Source organism: Mytilus californianus, unplaced genomic scaffold (genome assembly GCF_021869535.1).
Source record: "Mytilus californianus isolate M0D057914Y unplaced genomic scaffold, xbMytCali1.0.p SCAF_4, whole genome shotgun sequence".
Classification (NCBI taxonomy): Eukaryota; Metazoa; Mollusca; class Bivalvia; order Mytilida; family Mytilidae; genus Mytilus; species Mytilus californianus.
The window spans coordinates 13,510,676-13,536,367 of NW_026262690.1; the positions used below are offsets into that span (position 1 = coordinate 13,510,676).

The 25,692-nt window shown below is 32.8% G+C and overlaps 1 protein-coding gene across 1 annotated transcript in view; it reads right to left on the bottom strand.

Moving 5' to 3' along the window:
- Positions 1-355: 355 nt before the first annotated feature.
- Positions 356-25,692, bottom strand: part of LOC127699231 (ALK tyrosine kinase receptor-like) — a 167,159-nt gene continuing 141,822 nt past the window's right edge. Inside the window, exon 11 of the mRNA XM_052202985.1 lies at positions 356-519. Coding sequence (XP_052058945.1) covers positions 356-519 — 164 coding nt within the window. The remainder of the gene's footprint in view (positions 520-25,692) is intronic.

The window sequence follows — 25,692 nt, forward strand, 5'->3', positions numbered from 1 at the left end:
ACCCATAAGTTCAGATCTATTATGTTGTATGATTTGACTGTAGGTAACTTACCCATATGTTCTATTATGTTGTATGATTTGACTGTAGGTAACTTACCCATATGTTCTATTATGTTGTATGATTTGACTGTAGGCAACTTACCCATATGTTCTATTATGTTGTATGATTTGACTGTAGGTAACTTACCCATATGTTCTATTATGTTGTATGATTTGTCTGTAGGTAACTTACCCATATGTTTTGACTTGATAACCTACCCATAAGTTTTGACTGTAGGTAACTTACCCGTATGTTTTAACTGCAGGTAACTTACCCATAAGTTCCATTATGTTGTATGATTTGACTGTAGGTAACTTACCTATATGTTCCATTTTCAGGTACAGTCCACACTTGAGTTCCTTTGAAAGTACCACTAGAAATGACCTTTACTTTGAGTGAACTTGATTTGTAGGCTGAATCACATTTGAACTGGGTTGGTCCATTAGGCCCATGATTATTACAGGATCCAAAACTGTACACTGAAAAATTATAATATACACACATATTTAACATTTTTGAAATAATGGTTGTACAAGGGAAATAACTTTTATAAGGAGTCAACTGACTCATGCTGACCTATTTGTAGATCTTGTCTAACTAATCATGTCTGCTGTTAAAAATGTATCTCTAATTTTTATAGTTTTTATGATTATAGCCAAAAATATAAAAATGGGTAAAATATTTTATATCGCAAGTGCAATACAGTGAAGCTGCAAAGAAGAAAAAAGCAAATTTTTCAATTAAAATGGAGGGACCACTAAATTTATTTGAAGGGCCAGCAAAAGTCACACCCTGTAAGTCCATGGTCTAACAAAAAATAAAGTTTTGCAAACTTCACACAACCCAGTAAACTTTAAAATGAAAGAAATATATAATTTGGCAAACAATCTGTAGATTTCACCTCTCAATAAACATGTGTAGTAAGAATCAAGTTGATGTGACCACAACATCATGGTAAACTACATAAACCGATAATATGCTTATTCCACACTATCACATTTCTGTGTTTAGTGAAACCACAATTGAAATCACAATCAAAACCTTAATACAGCATAAAATGTTTAGAGACCAAATTATAATGAACATGCATACTGGGTTCAAGGTTAATCATGACCACACCTTCATTGTAAACTACCGTAACCAAAAAACTTTAAACTGATAAAGTACAAACAAAGGGACTGATGGACAAATAAACAGACAGACCAGAAGTATAATTCCCTCTACTATTATAGGCTGAGCATCATTGTGGTCATTTTAAAGCAATAACTCAATATTTGGTGTTGACTGACAATTTTAGCCAAATTAATTTATTTGTAAAGCTTGTCTTGCTAATCCTTTTTGTTTTATAAGTTTTCTCTTAATATCTAATAATTTTATTAAAATAGACAAACGTGTAGTCTACCCCAATTTTCTATTGTTAGCCATGTTGACAAGTTGGTAAAAAGCTTGGATCCTCGGACATTGTGGTATTCTGATTATCATCCAGAAACAAAAAAATACCAATTTTTAAAGGAAATAAGAGCTATTAACTATTGAATAGTAAATGTTAAAATCATACTAATCGAAATTGATCTTGTTCATGGTCAATAACATTTTAATGAAGTTTCAAAAGATTTGGTTTAGTGGTATTATCATTCTCATTGAGTAACCCCAGAAAACCCAACTTGTTAAAGTAAATAAGGGGCATAACTCTTGAATGGTACATGTCAAAACAATCAATACATCAATATATATTATGACCCATGACATAGTGTTAAAATTTTAAAAGATTTGCTAATGTGTTAATGTATCATCCCGAAGCTAAACTTGTGAGGGAGGAACAGAATGACCTATACATCACTATATATTAACCCTCTCTTCATATGGAGGGATCATTAAAAGTAGGGAGTGAAATAATTGTTTTACTCTGTAATGAAAATGAGAATATTCAAGTTGGAAACTAATGATTTTGAAATTTAAGTAGCAGTGTGAGTCTTAATCCAATAGGATTTATAGCAACTAATACTAAAAAAGACCACTTCATCCAATAATTTGAATCTAATCAAAATGGTTACGTAACACAAACTAAATCTGTATTATAATATAATTGTTAATCAATAATGAACTGAGATAAAAGTTCATCAAAATGCTGGGTATATTAATGTATTTCACAAGGGCTAAAGTGTCCTTCATTTTTTAGTAAAATTTACTGTAAAAATTATTTTATACTCATGTTGTTACAACATAACATCACATTTAACATCTAACCAAATTATAGATGCTTGGAGATGGCCATAAATTGCTATTTTGTAGGATTTTGGAAAATTTTGAGTACATTTGTATTTATCTACAAAAACAGGTTAATTGATTGGTGAGTGTATAACACTGTGACATAGTATATTTATGATATCAAATTTAATTTCAAGTTATATGATCAGGCTACTAATCTACATTTTTCAGAAAATATTCATATTCTATTCTAGTATAACCTATCTTGAGGCATTTATGTTTTTAATTAAAAAAATATTCAGAGTCTTTTTCGTCATGGGATTGAAATGTACCATGGTATAACTGAATACGTATTCAAATATTTATACATTTTAATTGGCTTTCAAAATGTCTATATAACAGTAAACAGTTTCAGTTGAAACTTACATCCACATCAATGGATTCATCCCTGAACTTGTTAAATATTGGTAATATTAATTATGTAGAAAACAAAAGGGCCTGGAATGGTGTAATCTTTTAACAACCCCATGGTTTTATATTAGTTATATATATATTTCTGCTGGAAAAGAAAACACCTTTGCCTCACCAGGTAAGCCAGAGTGATCCCTGGCGTTTGTACTTACTGGGTAGAGCCAGTTCTAGCTGGAAAAGAAAACACCTTTGCCTCACCATGTAAGCCAGAGCAACCCTAGGTGTTTGTACTTACAGGGTAGAGCCAGTTCTAGCTGGAAAAGAAAACACCATTGTCTCACCAGGTAAGCCTGAGTGACCCCTGGTGTTTATATTTACTGGGTAGAGCCAGTACTAGCTGGAAAAGAAACACCTTTTCTCACCAATTAAGCCAGTGACCCCTGGTGTCTAGAAAGGGTTTTTATACCATTACTCAGTTAATCTAGTTAATGATAAATCAAACATATCTATAATACATCCTTTGGTTTCAAATATTTGGATTTGAGTGTTCTTGATGAAGGTGAATACAGAAAAGCGCTTCAGAAACAAAACACTTATGATTTTTTATTTCTTTTTAAAAGTTATCCCTCTATTAAGTTCATTAATACACAATACAGATCAAGTTTTACTGTACTGTTGAGTGAAACATAGTCTGTGACTTGTCATATAGAATAATGGTTGGAAGTCCATCAGGAACAATAAGGGTTAGAGCTTATATAGTCAACTTAAAAATATATAAACTTGGTAATCAAGTTTGTCTATATGACCATAGACTATACCCAATGGATTAATATATACAACATGTTTCAGAAACACAGACATGAAATTTCTTCATGTAAATGGCTATTCTTAATCTATTTACATTCTTCATCCAAGCTGAAAGTCATTTGTGTATTTTTCTGGTAAAAATCACATATATTACTCAATACATAAAGAAGGTGATATAAATAGGCTATGTAAATGTTATTTTAGTAATTCTGTTCAAAATGACAATTTATTGAATAATAGGATATTTTTGTACTTTATATAACAAACTGTGGCTGTATCAAGCCATACATCTACAAATTGCTTGTTAGTCAATTTACCAGACAGAACAGATGTATGAAGAAGCTCCTTGTAAATCACTTCCTTGACATAAGGAGGACAAACACACCTACACTATATCTCCAAATCAAGCACTAAAGCATATTCAGTTCTGTCAATCAAAAACAATTTTATTTTTGGTTTTGATTTCTCCAGCTCAGAAAAAGACTCAAGCATAAGGAACTATGATATAATTCAACACAGTCATTCTACATACAATATAGACGCCCAATCACCCTGCAATAACTCAACTAACTGTTCTGTATTGTTTCCTCTTTATACAGTACAGAGAACCCTTCCATAACTCAACTAATTGTACGGTAATTGTTTCCACTTTATACAGTACAGAGATCAAGCCTGCCATAACTCAACTAACTGTACGGTATTATTTCCTCTTTATACAGTACAGAGAAGCCTGCCATAACTCAACTAACTGTACGCTATTGTTTTCTCTTTATACAGTACAGAGGTCCCTGCATTAACTCAACTAACTGTATGGTATTGTTTCCTCTTTATACAGTACAGAGATCAAGCCTGCCATAACTCAACTAACTGTACGGTGTTGTTTCCTCACTATACAGTACAGAGAAGTCTGCAAATTAACCCAACTAACTGTACTGTATTGTTTCCTCTTTATACAGTACAGAAAAGCCTGCTATAACTCAAATGACTGTAGGATATTATGTTTGTGCAATACAGGTTTTACAATATTCTGAAAATAATATCTTTTTATAAAATATTGGTCATATACAGTAGTCAAGACAGGTTTATAGATTTATATTTCCTTTTTTCAATTATACCAGGATATCAGACCGACTTTTTGCTAACTGTAATCAAGCTTCTTTTTATCTATGATCAAAAACAACGAATTAGATAACAAGAGGCTCCAAGAAGCCTGTTTATGCACATGGTAAAAATATTTATCTTTAAAACCTTTAGCAGCAATGAAAGCCATGTTTCACATTCTAAGTAATAATGATTGTGGACAGATTTAATCCAGATCCACTCAAAGAACATTTCTAAATCAAAGAGCTTAGTAAGCTCCAGATGGGCAAATGTGTCACTTGATATCATTTTTTTGAGTCCAAAAACACTTCAACTACTGAATTCAAACACCATATGTAAAATTCTTATATATACATGTAATACAAGCTATGATTCATGTATCAACTTCCAACACTGAAATACTTGACAATATTTCACTAGTAACTGGAATATCACAATTATAATTTCACCAATAAAAAATTCTTGTTTCAGCATACATATCAAAATTCCAGAACCTTTGGCCATTCTTGTTTGTTAACTATACTTTTCATTTTCCCATCTAATACGGTCGGAGAGGAGTTTAAGGACAATGAATGTTTTTACTTATTGGACAGCACAAAGATGGTATAGATGCTTGATTCAAGTTTAATTTCCAATACTAATAGTAGATCAAAATATTGTGCCTACTACTGGATAACTCATAATTTATTTTCATATTTTCACCAATAATTCTGCCTCAAGGCAAATATCAAAATTCCAAAACATAAACCACAGACAACCATTGTGTTAATGATCCTATCTAAAATTAAACTGCATCATTGTAGGTAAAATAAGACCGGCTTAATTAACACTTTTCCTTAGAAATCTTTTAGGCTTAATTGAAAATGTTGAAGTTTAATCTTGCATAGTTTGGGGGATTTTTATGATAGAAATAAGCCAGTCTTATGCTATGACAGGTTAATATCTTAATTTTCATTGATGCCACTGAAGTTAATCAATCAATCAATCAATCAAGCATTTTTTAATATGTTTCACTGAAACTAAAATCTATGATTTTCTGCAATCTTTGAACAAGTTTTTCACTACCAACTTAATAACTCAACTTTCCATTAAAAGTACTTGTTATTTGTAGTTGACGAGAGAAAAAAAACCAACATAAAAGTGTAATTGTGGGACACAGAGAAAAATGAAAATAGAATAATTTCAAATTCCTCCTTGGTGAGAATAAAAAAAAAGGCTTCACTGTTTTGATTCAAGCATCACTAATTGGTCTTATATAGACAAAAAGCCTGTCTGGCATACCAAATTATAAGCCTGGTATCTTTGAAAAGTATTTTTTTATTTTTTGTTGATATTTTTTACATATGAAAGGATTTTAATTATTTGTTTATGAAAGAAGTGGAGAGAGTATTAGTTTAAATGGAATAGACTTGAGACCATGGAATAACTTTATGTCATATTTTCTCAGACCAATATAACACAAAGTATCTTACTTTTACATTTTTTCTTTAAGACAGAACATTAATTTATTTACAGAATTAACCCAACAACCTTAATTACACAGAAAAAGAACATCGTCTCTTTCTGTTCTTATATCATATATATATATAATAAAACTTGAGGCATGTCCGGAATGGTAAAAATATCAACTTAATATGAAGAGAATGTTATTAAAGATTCTACAAAATACATCTGGGAAAATCTTCTTACAATTATATGGTAATATAGTATTTATTTTGACCAAATACAATTTAGCCTTTGACATTTTCAACAGTCTATTTATTGAAGTAATATACACATGACCAATTTCTACTTCTAATGTGTGAAAATGGTAAAAGAAAAATTTCTTCACATCTTTATTATGATATTTAACTGAAAAACAACTGTTGTAAAAAGATGTGCTTTGAATGTCTTTTCTTTAATATACCACATGAGTTTTATATTGTAAATAAAATGCTCCGCAGGGCGCAGCTTGATACGACCGCAGAGGTCGAACCCTGAACAGTTGGGGGAAGTATGGACACAACATTCAAGCTTGATACAGCTTTGGATTTGGATTGTGATTAAATATTTGACACAGCATAGGTTTTTAACACAGATTGAATGTGGTCTAAGAACTTAAAAATTTTAAATTGGACATTCACCTATTATGGTCCAATATCCAAAATCTAAATACATGGTTAGATTCAGCATATCAAAGAACCCCAAGAATTCAATTTTTGATGAAATCAAACAAAGTTTAATTTCGGACCCTTTTGACCTCAATGTGGACAAAGTTGATAACGGGGCCCAAAAATCAAAAATCTAAATACATGGTTAGATTCAGCATATCAAAGAACCCCATATATTCAATTTTTGTTGAAATCAAACAAAGTTTAATTTTGGACCCCGATTTGGACCAACTTGAAAACTGGGCCCATCATCAAAAATCTAAATACATGTTTAGATTCAGCATATCAAAGAACCCTAAGAATTCAATTTTTGTTAAAATCAAACTAAGTTTAATTTTGGACCCTTTGGACCTTAATGTAGACCAATTTGAAAACGGAACCAAAATTTAAGAATCTAAATACACGGTTAGATTCGGCATATCAAAGAACCCCAATAATTCAATTTTTGATTAAATCAAACAAAGTTTAATTTTGGACCCTTTTGACCTCAATGTGGACAAAGTTGATAACGGGGCCCAAAAATCAAAAATCTAAATACATGGTTAGATTCAGCATATCAAAGAACCCCATATATTCAATTTTTGTTGAAATCAAACAAAGTTTAATTTTGGACCCCGATTTGGACCAACTTGAAAACTGGGCCCATAATCAAAAATCTAAATACATGTTTAGATTCAGCATATCAAAGAACCCTAAGAATTCAATTTTTGTTAAAATCAAACTAAGTTTAATTTTGGACCCTTTGGACCTTAATGTAGACCAATTTGAAAACGGAACCAAAATTTAAGAATCTAAATACACAGTTAGATTCGGCATTTCAAAGAACCCCAATAATTCAATTTTTGATGAAATCAAACAAAGTTTAATTTTGGACCCTTTGGACCTCAATGTGGACCAATTTAAAAACGGGGCCCAAAATCCAAAAACTAAATACACGGTTATATTCAGCATATTAAAGAACCCCATGAAATCAAGAATAAAACCCCATTGAAATTGGTCAAGAAATAAGCAATTTATAGGAAGTATCTTCTTTTGCACAATCCTGTGCTATTAAATATTTCTTGCTATTGCGCAATACTGTACAATTGACAATTTCTTGCTATTGCGCAATATTGTGCTATTGGATATTTCTTGCTATTGCGCAATACTGTGCAATTGAAGATTTCTTGCTATTGCGCAATACTGTGCAATTGAAGATTTCTTGCTATTGTGCAATACTGTGCAATTGAAAATTTCTTGCTATTGCACAATACTTATTATATAATAATTTACACATCCTGTTTGGTGTGTATCTCCTACCATATCATTATTATTTGATTTTAAATATAAATCAGAAATAACCAACTTAAAATGGAAAATTTTAAAAGAAACAAAAAAGGAAAAAAATTAAAAAAAAATAAATCCCCCCCCAAAATTTTTTGAACCCCCATTATGATTCATCACCCCCAAACTCAATCCCAGCCTTCCCTTTGTGGTATGGTACCTTGCAGTACAATTTCAGAGAGATCCATACACTTGAACACAAGTTATTGTCTGGAAACTAGAAAAAAATGTGTTTTTTGGCCCCTTTTTGGCCCCAAATTCCTAAACGTTTAGGGCAATTACCCCCAAACTCAAACCCAGCTTTCCCTTTGTGATATGGAACCTTGTAGTACAATTTCAGAAAGATCCATACACTTACAGACAAGTTATTGTCATGAAACTAGAAAAATGCTTGTTTTTTGCCCCTTTTTTGGCCCCTAATTCCTAAAATTTGGAGGCAATTACCCCCAAAATCAATCCCAGCATTCCTTTAGTGATATGGAACCTTGTGGTACAATGTCAGAGAGATCCATACACTAACACACAAGTTATGTCTGGAAGTTACAAAAATGCTTATTTTTGGCCCCTTTTTGGCCCCTAATTCCTTTACTGTTATTACCATAACCCCCAAAATCAATCCCAACCTTCCTTTTGTGGTATTGAACCTTGTGGTAAAATTTCATAAAGATCCATTCACTTAAACTAAAGTTAGAGTGCGAAAACCAATGTGTCTTCGGACGACGCTGGACGACGACGACGACGACGACGACGCCAACGTCATACCAATATACGACCACAAAAATTTTTTTGCGGTCGTATAAAAAGTTAGGTTGTTGGTTTTATTTTATAACTTAATATTTGGGTATGGGTTTTACTCATAGTTGAAGGTAGTCCAGTGACCTGTAGTTGTAGTACAGCGACCTATAATCATTTACTCCCTCATCTTTGCATGGTCTCTGGTGTCTATAGTTGTCTCATTGGCAATCATAACACATCTCCCTATTTCTATAATGTTATAGATTTCATATAACAAAATTACAAGCGATAAAAGAGTTGTAATTGTTAATGTTGCATCATCATCATATTTCTGTTAAAAGTGTCATTTTTATTAATTCACTATTCTGTTATTGTAATTTTATATGCGTAGGAGATAGTGCCGTGACGGAATTAAGGAAAAAGTTGATTATTAAAAGAGTTTAATTCACTTCATATTTAATACGGCTAAACATTTTCAGTCCTAGAAAAATGATTTTACTTGAAATTTAAATTGTTCATCATAAAGCCTGATGATGAAGTTTGGTAAATTTTTAGCATTTAGCTAGCATTAATTTGACGGAAAGTGCAGACTTGATATTGAAAGACTGCAAACAAACATATTTCTTTTTTTATTTGATTCAAACATCACACATTATGATTTATTCATTAAGCCAAACAGCTAATCCCAAAAGTCTTTTGATGAAAAATAATGAATGTACACATTACTGTAAAGGGAGACATTTTGTTGTTTAACATCATACAATGAAGCTCTAATGAATAAATTGTATTGGAACTACTATAAATAATTAAAACTACAATTTCTCTTTCAGACACACAATTTTTTATGAAATTAGATTTCTTTTAAACTATTTTTCCAAATATCTACTATAAAATCAATAACTTAATAATTTCAGGAAAGATGTGTCTGGTCCCTGATTGGACTGAATACATAGTTTTCCAATAAAGATTCAGGACTTAATTTTACTTGCATTTCTTCATGTTTCCTGGTTTCTTTTGAGTTTTTTGGGTGTTCTGAATACTATTGAGCTTGTATTGATATAGTTTTATTTATTTAAGAGGCATAATAAGTTTTTCAGTTGGAAAGTTGTTTCCTGTTTGGGAAATACCAGACTTAATGGAGGCCATGTGAAACTTAATTGATCTCCATTGTAAGGACAAGTCTCTTGTTTGGGCCATACCAGACTTATTGGAGGCCATAGGAAACTTAATTGATCTCCATTGTAAGGACAAGTCTCTTGTTTGGGCTATACCTGACTTATTGGAGGCCATAGGAAACTTAATTGATCTCCATTGTAAGGACAAGTCTCTTGTTTGGGCCATACCTGACTTATTGGCGGCCATAGGAAACTTAATTGATCTTCATTGTAAGGACAAGACTCTTGTTTGGGCCATAACAGACTTATTGAAGCCATTGGAAACTTAATTGATCTCCATTGTAAGGACAAGTCTCTTGTTTGGGCCATACCAGACTTATTGGAGGCCATAGGAAGCTTAATTGATCTCCATTGTAAGGACAAGTCTCTTGTTTGAGCCATACCAGACTTATTGGAGGCCATAGGAAACTTAATAATTGATCTCCATTGTAAGGACAAGTCTCTTGTTTGGGCCATAACAGACTTATTGAAGGCCATATAAAACTTAATTGATCTCCATTGTAAGGATAAGATCCACCAAATTTAATGGTCCCTGTACTAATGACAAGTATTATTGCTTTTTCCTTTATTTCTAATAAAAAATGAAAAAATAACAAAATCAAACTAATACTTACTATTTAAGACATAAATTGTTTTAATCCTTGATCAATTAAGAAATTAAGTATTTAATGGTATCATGTCTTGTTAAGTTTTACATTTATTTGTACTACAGTTAATTAAATATTTATTAGTTGCATGTTTTGAAGTAACAATTCCAATATTTCTGGACAATATTAAGATGTACTTTTTATAGGTTTGAACTCTGATTAAATAAAGAATCAATTCTACGTCTAGGTTAGTGTATGGAAAGGTATATACTATGAAATTTAGAGCGAGGGGCTTGCCCCAAGCTCTTAATTTCATAGTATATACCTTTCCATAGACTATCCAATTTAGCACATATTTACAACTCGAGTAATCTTTTAATTGGTCTATTGATAGTTTATTTTGGCTGACTACTTGTATCACAGGTGTTTGTAAAACGGAGCTCATTAACGAATTTTGTAAATCTACTCACCAGTATCATTGTAAAATATGTGATTTCAAATGGCCCTTCACTCCAGAATGAAAAGATGGTAGCTGCTGGTGTAAGTATGTATACTGATATAAAGCGGTGTTTTACTATACATGTTCTTCTTAGGTAACATGACAAAATGAATTGACCAAAAGCAGGTAATAATGAAATTGCAGTGGAAGCTTTACATGTTTTGAAAACATTTTTTAATTTCACAGTAAAACTAAAGCTATAATAAATTTGAAACATATAGATAAGTTTGTCCCCAAAGATATAGTCTAGCAGATAGGCATTAAAAAGCAACGTCAAATAGATCAGAGATTATAGGTTTTGTGTGGTTTTTTTTATTAGTTCAAAGTAAAAACTAAAAGATTTATCAGAATATGTTTATATATATATATATATATATATATATGTAGGTGGCACATTATCTTCAGACATAATCACAGTTTTCAATTCATGACATCGTCCTAAACATGCAGGAAATATTTGCCACTGGACATTAAGCAACCAATAATCAATAAATCAATAAATTCATGACGAAATAGATCACTTTCCTTAAGAAAGTTTAAAAAAATTATTACCAAGTTGCTTTAATTTTCCTTCACAAGTTTTTTATAGTACACACTTTTCTGTGTACAAAGTAATTGCATGGATGATACATTATCATAATTTTAAGATATCGTTGTACTCTAATCAAGGTATAAAGAACCATATGTATTACCCTTTATTTTAATGATAAAATTTGCAATTGTCAAAAACATTTTTTAAATCCAAAGATTTTAATAGCAGGATATTTAAAAATCAATGTGAAAACTAATTACAAACTCTTTAATTTGGAACACAGCATTTTATTTCAAAATAGCCAGTGGCAATTTTTGTTTTAAATATCTTGATTACGATTCAATGAAATCTTACCCTTGTGGTCATTCATGAGTAGTTACTTAGTACACAGGAAAAGTATGTACTATGAAAATTAGAAGGCAAATATAAGCAATTTGATTGGACGAGAAGTTGTAAGTATGTGCTAATAATTACTTTCACCTCTTGGAAGTTTGTATGACTGGTTTTGACAGTATAAATTATATGTATATCCCAGTAATTGGAATTTTGAGAAGAACTCAAGGTTATAATCCAATACTTGGATTAATTAACTGGCTCAGTGCATGCCATCATGAAGAGTTTCTGTGGTCAACTAAGAGTCAAATGAATAATAGTAAACAAATCACAGAATCGTCAGATAAAAAATTAATAAGGATGTTCCAATCATTTAAGTTATTTCAATTGGCCCAGTGATTTTAGGAGAATTTTTTAATTTGCAGATTAACAAAGAAAACGGACAACAGAACTGAGAAATTGAGCTTTAAATATTGTTATTTAGAGAGCAACATTATGTGCAATAAAGGATTTGGTATAATTTGTATTTTTGAGGATTTTCAATATCATCTTTATCAACCTTTGCAGACATTATAATAGATATATCTGAATCCCTGTATAATTAATGCCACTGCAGAAAGTCACTTTATAGTGTTTCTCCTTAAACAAATTGTAATCTTCTTGATTTTCACACAAGACTTTTGAAAAAAAATTATCCTACAGGTTTTGAAAAGTAAGGACTGACCATGCATATGTTTATGGTTTGAAAAAGTTAGAACTGACCATATGTTAATATAGATTGGAAAAGTTGGAACTGACCATAATTTTCTATTTTAATAAAAACAGCAACTAACAGGTTTGAAATCTTGGTAAAAAAAATACATTGGGGGGTAATAGTAAACATAATTTCTATCTTTAATATTTTGTTCATATTGAATGTTTCTTGTGTGCTCTAAAAGAGATTCATTCCAATGGTACAAGAAAAAGTTTTTCAATCATCTTGCTGAAATGTAAATGTGTATATGTCCCCTTAGTGCAATTGGTATGGACATGAGTTGACCTTGCTGAAGATCTATATTCCAAACACTGACCTGTGATGACCATATCCGAGACCAATGAGACCAATACGTTATATGACCATCCTTCTGGTGATCCTTAACCTAACATCGATGGTTTTAAGACACATAATAATTTGCTACATAGTCATGTGATTAAATTAGATGTTAGCATCTTTTCTGTTCTGATAAATATTCTCGAATCAATAAAATATAATTGATATGCTTTGATAAACATTTTAAATGTTTCTAAGAAGTATGGTCAATGTCATTGACAGTAGCCACATAAATCTTATGATTAAAATTTCAAGACAGCAACTATATATTTGTATCTTAAAATAGGTGAATGTATTTGGGTACATGTTATTAAAATTATTAATTGAAGTTCTTACAATTGCTTAAATATACTATGACAAATCTATTTCACTGCAAATCACCTGTGACATTACACATCTTCAAGAAATTCCTATTTTCTTTCAAATGAAGTGTATTAACGAAACTCATTTGAGTTATTATTGCGAACCCAATGAAAGTTTTCCACAGTGCCATCTCTATCTTGACCAGGTATTTAAACTTTTGCAAGTTCACCTGTCCTATTGAATAAATACAATAGCTATTGTTCTCGTGTAGTTTATTCTGTGGGACCTTTAAATTTCTTCTAAGAGAAATCTATCATTCATTGATTAAATTACCTGAGTAAAATAAAATTCTTATATATAGACAAAAATACTTTTTTTATACTCATTAATTGCGTGTGATGATGTATTTATTCAATATTATTGCAAACCCAATGAAAGTTTTCCACAGTGCCATCTCTATCTTGACCAGGTATTTAAACTTTTGCAAGTTCACCTGTCCTATTGAATAAATACAATAGCTATTGTTCTCTGTGTAGTTTATTCTGTGGGACCTTTAAATTTCTTCTAAGAGAAATCTATCATTCATTGATTAAATTACCTGAGTAAAAAAATGATCATATACATAGACAAAAATACTTTTTTTATACTCATTAACTGTGTGTGATGATGTAGTTATTCAATATTAATAATATATTTTCATTCAGTTTAATATAAACATTGATTCAATCATAAAAAGTTGATTTCTGACAAAACTTTCAACATTGTTCCTTTTAAAAAAAAATTTGTTTGACATGAATAAGAACTTGAAAATAATGATGTTTCAAATTAAGATCTTCTTAAATGCATTCTATAACTAAAAAAAAAAAAAATCAAATTTCAATAGGAACATTGATAAAACTTTTGTTAGATATCAACTTTTTATGATCCTTATCTACTGCACAATAAATTGACATGAGGTTTCTAAATCATTTTCATAGTACTAAGAATATCTTTCTTCCAGTATTTATAGCTCACTATTGTTGAGTTAAATGTCAATGTAACACTTTCTCCAAAGTGCCAGGGTTTTCCTTACTTTATCCTCATTATCTATGTTAAAGTAATTCCCAATGGTAAATAAACTTAGGATAATTTCTAAAGGTGAATAGTGGTAGCTGTCAATTTCTTATTGAGACTTTCTTTTTTGAGAAATGAAGTTTTCAGTGTTATTAATTCACCATTTCCAACTATAAAATAGCATAGATAGAAAAAAAATATTCCCTATTAAACTAGGTGTTGCTGATAGCTCTGCTTTACTGCTTACAACAGCTATGAAAGTTAATTGAAACAATTCAAAAGTGATCAATACAACTTGACTCAACTTGACTGACATCTGAAATAACTCAATCCTAATATTTGACCTGTTTTAGATATTGATGTATGATCTACATCAGTGTATTCCTCTACTTAAGTGCTACAAATTTGACATTTATATTATAATTTAAATCTGTTTTTAGTTTCAAGTGTACCCGGAGGTCAGAAACCATTTAAATGACAAAAAGTAGCTGCAAATATAATCTTATTTATCTACATGAAAATATAAATTAGATTTAAAGTTACAATTTGAAAATCTTTTATTTGGAAACCATAAATGATATGAGATATTCATCAATTAAATCAAAAGCAGCTTTTTCAAATTAAAATTACAACATAAGTAAGGTTTGACATAGATAGTCTAGCTGCTTCATTTAAAAAGAAATGCACTTTTACTTGGCATTTCAATAGCTAAAATATATATCATTTATGTGGCTAAAACAAGTCCATAGGGATAGCTTAATATAAATCAATAACCTCTATCAACACTACCACTCCCTCCTCCCTCCCATACAACACTACTACCACTCCCTCCCCCCTCCCATACAACACTACCACTACCACTCCCCTTCCCCTCCCATACAACACTACCACTACCACTCCCTCCTCCCATACAACACTACTACCACTCCCTCCCCCCTCCCATACAACACTACCACTACCACTCCCTCCCCCTCCCATACAACACTACCACTACCACTCCCTCCTCCCATACAACACTACTACCACTCCCTCTCCCTCCCATACAACACTACCACTACCACTCCCTTCCCCTCCCATACAACACTACCACTACCACTCCCCTTCCCCCTCCCATACAACACTACCACTACCACTCCCCTTCCCCCTTCAATACAATACTACCACTACCACTCCCTCTCCCTCCCATACAACACTACCACTACCACTCCCTCCCCCTCCCATACAACACTACCACTACCACTCCCTCTCCCTCCCATACAACACTACCACTACCACTCCCGCCCCCTCCCATACAACACTACCACTACCACTCCCGCCCCTCCCATACAACACTACCACTACCACTCCCGCCCCTCCCATACAACACTACCACTCCCTCCCCCTCCCATACAACACTACCACTACCACTCCCCTTCCCCCTCCCATACAACACTACCACTACCACTCCCCTTCCCCTCCCATACAACACTACCACTACCACTCCCGCCCCTCCCATACAACACTACCACTCCCTCCCCCTCCCATACAACACTACCACTACCACTCCCCTTCCCCCTCCCATACAACACTACCACTACCACTCCCCTTCCCCCTCCCATACAACACAACCACTACCACTCCCTCCCCCTCCCATACAACACTACCACTACCACTCCCTCCCCCCATACAACACTACCACTCCCGCCCCCTCCCATACAACACTACCATTACCACTCCCCCCCTCCCATACAACACTACCACTCCTTCTCCCCTCCCATACAACACTACCACTCCCTACACTCCCATACAACACTACCATTACCACTCCCTCCCCCTCCCATACAACACTACCACTCCCTCTCTCCTCCCATACAACACTACCACTCCCTCCTCCCTCCCATACAACACTACCACTACCACTTCCACCCCCTCCCATACAACACTTCCATTACCACTCCCTCCCCCTTCCAAAACAAAAATATGAGAGGCCAATTGCTATAGAACTAATAGAAACTTTACACCTTTGAGAAGGAGGTAATTAAAATGTATTTATTTAACTCCAGAGCTCTACTACAGATACAGAGAGGATGATTTTTCTATAGTCTGGGATGTTAAACTTGTAACCTTGACTTTCATGCTAGAGATTTCAAGTGAAGGTGAGAAGTCCTACGTAGTAGCCTTATTTTACTCCAAATTGGTATTTGTAAAACAGATCAGTCATATCGAGTACATGAACCTATGGTCTGTTCACTTTTAAATAAGTTCTTTTCTTAACCTTCTATCTTGAGAGATTACAATCATATTCACAACATATAGATTATAGTTTGGGATGTATATTTTAACTTTAAGTTGTCTAAATGATACAGATAAAACATGATTTGTCAATATGATTCAAAAAGTTTGCAATAGTTAAACTATATGCCTGCTTACTTGACAGCTGAAAAATTCCAACCTTATTCATACAACTCTTTAGCATTGGTGACAAATCATAAAAGGTATGTGGTATACTTACATGAGATATGGGTTTTGTTCATTGTTGAAGGCTGTATGGTGACCTATAGTTGCTTTGCTAATTTATATATCATTTTGTCTCTGGTGGATAGTTGTCTCATTGGCGATCGATCATACCACATCCTCTATGTTTATATAGTATCATAATTTAACACCAATCTTTAGATTCTAGTCTGCATTATCATGTTAAGTTCCTTGAAGCTACAGCTCAAAATCTAATTTAAAATAGATCTTCTAGTGGTGTTGATTTATCATCACTGAACTCCAAACAATATTCAAAACATAAAGTAACTAGATAGTAAACATGAATCTATAGTATTAAACATGAATCTTTAGTATTAAACATGAATCTCTAGTATTAAACATGAATCTATAGATGGTAAACATGAATCTTTAGTATTAAACATGAATCTATAGATGGTAAACATGAATCTATAGATAGTAAACATGAATCTATAGTAGTAAACATTGAATTGATTATGATCTTGAACTTCGTATTAGAGATTTCAAACTTTGTTTCAAGCATGGCAGTAGAAACAGTGACTTTACTAAGTATAAACAAGAGGCTGTCAAAATGACATCAAACTGCAATTTATTACATAATTATATTATCAATATACATATTTACATGGTAAAACAATGAAGGGCTAATTCTTTCCTTTGACAGAAGCCAAGAAAAGTTTGACAAAGTTTTATATCCAAATTCTTTCTAACGGACAGACAGACGGAGGGAGGGATGGAGTGTAGTAGTTGCTAGACCAGATTTCACCATTGGCATCACAGTTCAAAAGCATTGGTTGAATGGTTCATAAGTAGTTTAAAGGAAACAACTGGAGCCAGCAAGTTTTGACCTGTTTTTGTCAACTGGACTCTTGTTTATATGGTTGTTGTCCCTACTTGTTATAGACATAAACATTAAAAGTGTAATAAGTAATATAATTACAGTTAATATAAAATTTTAGATCTATGTTCCTGCTTTTGACAGACTTGAAAAATGAAAAATGTTCTGTCTTGTTTCAGACTTCACAGCACATATTGTAACACATATTAATTACTGTGCAACAACTTTTTACAATTCAGTATAATCCTCGAGCTTTTCTACAAATTTTATTTTTGAAATTTTGTTTCTTTAAAGCATTTCTAGAAAATGGTTAAAAGTTCAATAAGTTAAGTCTTCAAAATAGGAACCTTGCCCTAAATTTGGTGAATAAAGCTCCAATATTAGCCTGTTATGATTTCCAGCAACAGCTGCACAATATTGTATTTTTGACACCCACTGGGAAGTTATTCAGATTACATGCATATTTAGGACTATTTACAAGTTATATAAAACTATGCCTTCCAGTGTCAGGCTATATAATTGGATATTAATAGGCTTCATATCCAGTGAGAATAGGATATCGCTTGATATCAACAGAGTAATTAAATTTCAATATAATAATAAACAAGCCTTTAGGAGTTATTTATGACTATTTAATTTAAACATCTAGAGATAATATCAAGGGATTTCCAGTTCTCAGGAGTTGTAAAACCTATTTCTCTAACAATAAAACATCGTCTTTGCGTAAAAAAAAATTTCCAGACTCGCTGATCAAATCTTTTGAGCATACCAGTATGATGGCACCAGACTTTAATACTCAACATTTTAAAACTTTGTGTATGCTTCAGAATGTAATAAAAATTGATAAAAAGAATGTTTTTCGTGTAATAGTGTGAGTGTTTTGTATATTATTGAGGAAATCACATTTTCTGTTGCCAGTGAGGAAATGTACTTCATCTGAACCTTTGAAAGTCTGCAATGACTAAATGAAAATTCAATGGAAATATCCAAATGTTGTTTATGATGCTGCATGGGAAAGCCAATCAAACTAGTGCATTTTTCATATCACTTATTCAAGCTACTTAGTAGATAATTGGCCACAACTATAAGAGAAAATATTTTGACTACACTTATCTGTAATGATTCAATGTTGTTTTGTTTTTTTTGGTTCTAATATTTAAAACATGAATTCTTAAACAAGAGTGCACACGCTGAAATGTCTCGCCTTCTTTACTGACCACTGATTTTAAGTTGATAGTCTTAACTATAAAGCTTTACTAAAAGTATCACATAAACTTAACATGATCCAAGAAAAGATGCCAGACAGACATGTACACCTTACAATCAATCTATGCATTAAATATAGTTGACCTATTGCTAATAGTATCTAAGAAACAAACTTAACCATGAAAACTTAACATTGACCAATGAACCATGAAAATGAGGTCAAGACCAGATGATACCTGCCAGACAGACATATACACCTTACAATCATCCATACAACAAATATAGTTGACCTTTTGGTTATAGTTTAAGAAAAACAGACCAAAACGAAAAAACTAAACACTGAGCAATGAACCGTGAAAATGAGGTCAAGGTCAAATAAAACATGCCAGACTGACATGTACATTGTAAAATATTTCCATACACCAAATATAGTTGACCTATTGCATATAGTATTAGAAAAAAGACCAAAACACAAAAACTTAACTTTAACCACTGAACCATGAAAATGAGGTCAAGGTCAGATGACACCTGCCAGTTGGAAATGTACATCTTACAATCATTCCATACACCAAATATACAAGACCTATTGCTTATAGATTCTGATATATGGACTTGACCACGAAAACTTAACCTTGTTCACAGATTCATAAAATGAGGTCTAGGTCAGATGAAAACTGTCTGACGGGCATGAGGACCTTGCAAGGTATGCACATATTAAATATATTTATCCTATTACTCATAATAAGAGAGAAATTAACTTTACAAAAAATCTTAATTTTTTTTTCAAGTAGTCACTGAACCATGAAAATGAGGTCAAGGACAATTGACATATGACAGACAGAAACTTCATAACATAAGGCATCTATATACAAAGTATGAAGCATCCAGGTCTTCCACCCTGGTGAATATAACATTTTAAGAAGTTAACTAATGCCGCCGCCGCCGCCAGATCATAATTATCAAGCTGTAGACCACACATACAATCATCAACAAGCTGTAGACCACACTTAAAATCATTATCAAGCTGTAGACCACACATAAAATCATTATCAAGCTGTAGACCACTCATAAAATAAATATCAAGCTGCAGACCACACATACAATCATTCTCAAGCGGTAGACCACACATAAAATCATTATCAAGCTGCAGACCACACATACAATCATTATCAAGCTGTAGACCACACATAAAATCATTATCAAGCTGCAGACCACACATACAATCATTATCAAGCTGTAGACCACACCTAAAATCATTATCAAGCTGCAGATCACACATACAATCATTATCAAGCTGTAGACCCCACATAAAATCATTATAATCCATAGAAGCTAAGAACAGTTGGAAAAAAATTTTCCTAGTACAATGAGTATAGAAAAAGACAAATTATTTTATTGTATAAAGAACAATTTTTCATTTGTTGGTGTTAATGCCTTAACAACTTCGTATAGACTTCTAGGAAATAGTTCTACAATGCACACTTCTTATTCATATTTAAAAACCTGTATATCAACAATATTCTTGGTGCTGGTAATTCCCAATACTTGGTGCAGTGGGTAATCCACTTTATTTCTTGGTATTGGTAATCCACTATATTCCTTTGTGATGGTAATCCACTTTATTTCTTGGTATTGGTAATCCACTATATTTCTTGGTTTTGGTAATCCACTATATTTCTTGGTGTTGGTAATCCACTATATTTCGTGGTATTGGTAATCCACTTTATTTCTTGGTATTGGTAATCCACTATATTTCTTGGTGTTGGTACTCCACTATATTTCTTGGTGTTGGAAATCCACTATATTTCTTGGTGTTGGTAATCCACTCTTTTTCTTGGTGTTGGTAATCGACTACTTTTCTTGGTGTTGGTAATCCACTATATTTCTTGGTGTTCGTAATCCCCTATACTTGGTGTAGTTGGTAATCCACTATATTTCTTGCTATTGGTAATCCATAATATTTCTTGGTGTTGGTAATCAACTATATTTCTTTGTGTTGGCAATCCACTATATTTCTTGGTATTGGTAATCCACTATATTTCTTGGTATTGGTAATCCATAATATTTCTTGGGGTTGGTAATCCACTATATTTCTTGGTATTAGTAATCCACTATATTTCTTGGTGTTGGTTATCCACTATATCTCTTGGTGTTGGTAATCCACTATAATTCTTGGTATTGGTAATCCACTATACTTGGTGGTGTTGGTAATCTACTATATTTCTTGGTGTTGGTAATCCACTATATTTCTTGATGTTGGTAATCCACTATATTTCTTGGTGTTCTTAATCCCCTATACTTGGTGTAGTTGGTAATCCACTATATTTCTTGGTGTTGGTAATCCACTATATTTCTTGGTGTTGGTAATCCACTATTTTTCTTGGTGTTGGTAATCCACTATACTTAGTGGTGTTGGTAATCCACTATATTTCTTGGTATTGGTAATCGACTATATTTCTTGGTGTTTGTAATCCACTATATTTCTTGGTATTGGTAATCCACTATATTTCTTGGTGTTCGTAATCCACTATATTCTTGGTGTTGGTAATCCACTATATTTCTTGGTGTTGGTAATCCACTATATTTCTTGGTGTTGGTAATCCACTATACTTAGTGGTGTTGGCAATCCACTATATTTCTTAATTTTGGTAATCCACAATATTTCTTGGTGATGGTAATCCCCTATACTTGGTGTAGTTGGTAATCCACTATATTTCTTGGTATTGGTAATCCATAATATTTCTTGGTGTTGGTAATCCACTATATTTCTTGGTGTTGGTAATCCACTTTATCTACAGGATTATTTATTTCTCAGTTTACTTAATTTTATATAGGTAATTCAGTGGTGGTATCAACCTGGGGTATTTGGTCACCTGGACATCTCCTGTTTGGCTTTGTATGTTCTATAAATATATTAAAGCCCCATAGTTTGGCAAGAATTGAGATGTTTAATCTGTTGTTCTGAATAGTGACAGGGTCATGCTCTCAGCATGGTAAGGAACCCTTGCAAAATCTCTAGAAAAGTTAGTAGGTGGCCTGTCGTTATTTGTTAATTTTTTTTGTGTAACACATTGCAAAATCTCCAGAAAAGTTAGTAGGTGGCCTATCGTCATTTGTTATTTTTTTTTGTGTAACACATTATTATTTCTCTTTAATGTCTATTTTGTCATTTCAATATACCAGTACCAATATTAAAAATTCAAAATGGTCTACAGGATTAAAAGCATTCAGTTTTATGCCAGGAGGGTATGTGTATCTTTTTTTTCGATTTTGCTGTATGCAATTGATTGAGGTAACATGTATACTGAAGCATAACTGATCATTGCTTTCCATAGAAGGCAAGATTGATTGATTGATTGATTGGTGTTTAACCTCACCTTCAACACTATTGTGCTATTTCATGACAGTCAGTTTTTATTGGTGGAGGAAGCCGGAGTCCCCAGAGAAAAACACAGACCTTCAGTAGGAAAACTGACAATTGTAGTCAACTAAGTTTAAGAGTCGAGTGCACATACAAGAGCGGGTTTGAAGTCACAACCTCAGTGTTGACTGGCTAGTGATTACAGTAGTTGAACTACTTAGACCACTCTGCCACTTAGTTTCCCTAGAAGGCAAGAAAATTTTCCTTGTACAATGAGTGTTGTGTAAAATTTCAAACTAGTGGCAAACAGAAAATGGTTGCACCAATGATTTTAAAATTGCTAACACACTACATCTCAACATTATCAAGCTGCAGACCAAAATTTGTCTAGTAAATTCAAGTGAGTGTTGTATGATTTCAAACTATTGGCAAAATGAAGTGGCTGGACTGCAGATGCAAAAATTGCTTACAGGATACAATTTAAAATTATTTAGCTGCAGACCAAATATTAAATCTTTCCCTTTCATAGCGGTCAAGAAAATTTTGACAAAAATCTTCCTTATACAACGAGTGTTGTAAAATTGCAAACTATCGGCAAACAGGAAGTGGCTGCACAGCAGATGTAAATTTTGCTTACATGCTACAACTCAATATTATCAAGCTCCAGAGCAAATATAAAATAATTCCTTTCCATAGAAGCTTACAAAAGTTTCACAAAAGTTTTCTTAACACAAGGTCTTTCCGATGGACGCACTATGGTATACCATAAGACATCCCGTCTTTGATAGGCATATAAAAAATCATGCAAACCTGGTTAAAAATAGATGACACACATCTTTAATCTGTTTGCATCACTGTGCACAGTTTAAATAATGTTGAAGGAAAACTGTTGAAAGGTACACACAAATAAGGTACCTATCAGTGTGCTTTGGACAGATGTCATGTAGGTGTAAATATTAGAAGTTTGTAGGTGTAAATATCACAAGTTTGTAGGTGTAAATGTGGGAAGTCTGTAGGTGTAAATATCAGAAGTTATATTGGTGTTGAAGGAAAACTGTTGAAAGGTACACATGACACAAATAAGGTACCTATCAGTGTGCTTTCGACAGATATGTCATGTAGGTGTAAATATCAGAAGTTAATTAGTATTTATTGGTTGATATTTAGCTGATATTTAACCAACATCACCTGATCTTTAATCTAAATGTAAAAATCCTCAAAAATTTTAACACCCTGTCGTTTTGATATATGAGCAAAATATTACTAATAAAGGGATTAACTTATTCTGCATGGCCCCTCAGATAATCCTTGACAAATAAACTATTGAAACAGAGATATGTCTCGCCTGCCAGCATAAAATTCAGGAAAAAAAATCTGATGGACGGCAACATTGCTAATTAATCAAAAGTCGCTGGACTATGAACTAGTGGACAGAGCCTCGAAATTGTAGACAAACTGACATGTATAGACAGTAACATAACTTTATAGAAAATATTGTTGTCTATTGTAAGTAGTTCCTATCAAGCTAACTTAAGAAGAAAACTTAACATTGATAATTGGTAATTAATTGAATGTCACTGTACTATGACCTACGAGGGCAGGGTCTCGAAATAGTCGTCAAAACTGATATTTACTGATAGTAATGCAACTTCAGAGAATATATCATTGACCTATCACAAGTCGTTCCTATCAAACTAACTTAAGCAGAAAACTTAACAATTGTTGACAGACAACGACAAGGTCACTGGAAAAGCAACACCTATGTATCGCCTTCACTGACAATAGATTTTCAACGCAAGCAAGACAAAAAAGTATCTGCCAAGATAAGTTGGTTTCCAGTATTTCTATTTTTAGTTCACACCAAGTTTATTAAAGGATATATTTGAGTACTCCTGGTGCCAACATCACATCCACATACAGCAATATAAATAGGTGCAAAGGAGTATCTTGGAAGACTAAGCATGTGTCATATCATGAAGGTCACACCCTGACTAATACTTAACAGCTGACAATATTTAAAACCTCATTTCTGATATTACTAAGTTCACATATCTGATCTTTGATAATTCATGGTCTTCAATACTTTAACTTGGTGTAATGATGCATCTAGGGTGAAATCAGCAGCATCCTAAATTAATTAGGTCACTTCCCTCTATATTTTACACTTCATTGATCGTATTTAGGTTAGCAATCTACATTTCAGTCCTTTTCACATTAAAGATTAATTTCAATTCAATATTTACACTGCCTTATTGTAATATAAAGTTTATGAAGTAATTTTGGGAATAAATCAATAAGTGCATGAATTTATAACTGTTGGCTACCTGTGGTTTTGAAATTGAGGTAAGATATTCAGGTTATTTCCTATTGTTGACCCCAACCACTGAATGAGTACACTGGTTATACCCATCAGGTAAGTATAGCCTACTGTGATTTGACACAGGTGAGACAAAACCATTTTGTAACAAATTATCATTCTTAAGTAGAAAATTGACACAAATGAGACAAATGAAAGGAAAGGTTTTCCAATGATGAAATACAAGTTGCAGTTATTTCCCTTGGCCACTATCTTGGAAGCCAAACTGATTGATTTTTTAGTTTGACTATAACCAAATTAAAATGTGTGGTACAAGCAAGAATGATAAAATAAAAGAACCTTAGTGAGTGCGCTCACATACCCCACGTCCCCACATTGTCATTGGAGAAATAAAATAAGTGTAAGAAAAAAAAAATTGTATCAGAAAATAAAATTGAATCATAATTTCCTGTCAATATGCACATCTAGATAGTATGTCCTTATTATCTACACAGTTTCATGAAATTCTGTTGTGTGGTTTGAGAGGAGTTGTGATGACAAAATTTTGGTTGCAGTAGTATATTGGGCAAATAAGTTCAAAGGGGCGTAACTCCTGGGAAAAAAATTGAATTATAATTTCCTGTCGATATGCACATCTACGTAATATGTCCTTATTATCTGAAAAGGTTTCATGAAATTCTGTTGTGTGGTTTGAGAGGAGTTGCAATGACAAACTGTTGCAGTAGTACATTAAAGTAAATAAGTTCAAAGGGGCGTAACTCCTAGAAAAAGAATTGAATCGTAATTTCCTGTCGATATGCACAACTACATAGTATGTCCTTATTATCTAAAAAGGTTTCGTGAAATTCTGTTGTGTGGTTTGAGAGGAGTTGCGATGACAAGAAACAGGACTGACGGACGGAAGGATGGACGGACAGACGGGTCAAAAACATTATACCCTCCGCAACTCGTTGCATGGGGTATAAAAACCTTTTCTAGATCCTATTAATTAAATATACAAGGCTGAAAACTTTACAAAAATAAACTGTTGATACAGAGATATGTCTCTCCTGTTGGCAGAAAATTCAGAAAAAGAAATTCTGATGGACATCAACATTGCTAATTAATTCAAAGTTACTGGAACATGACCA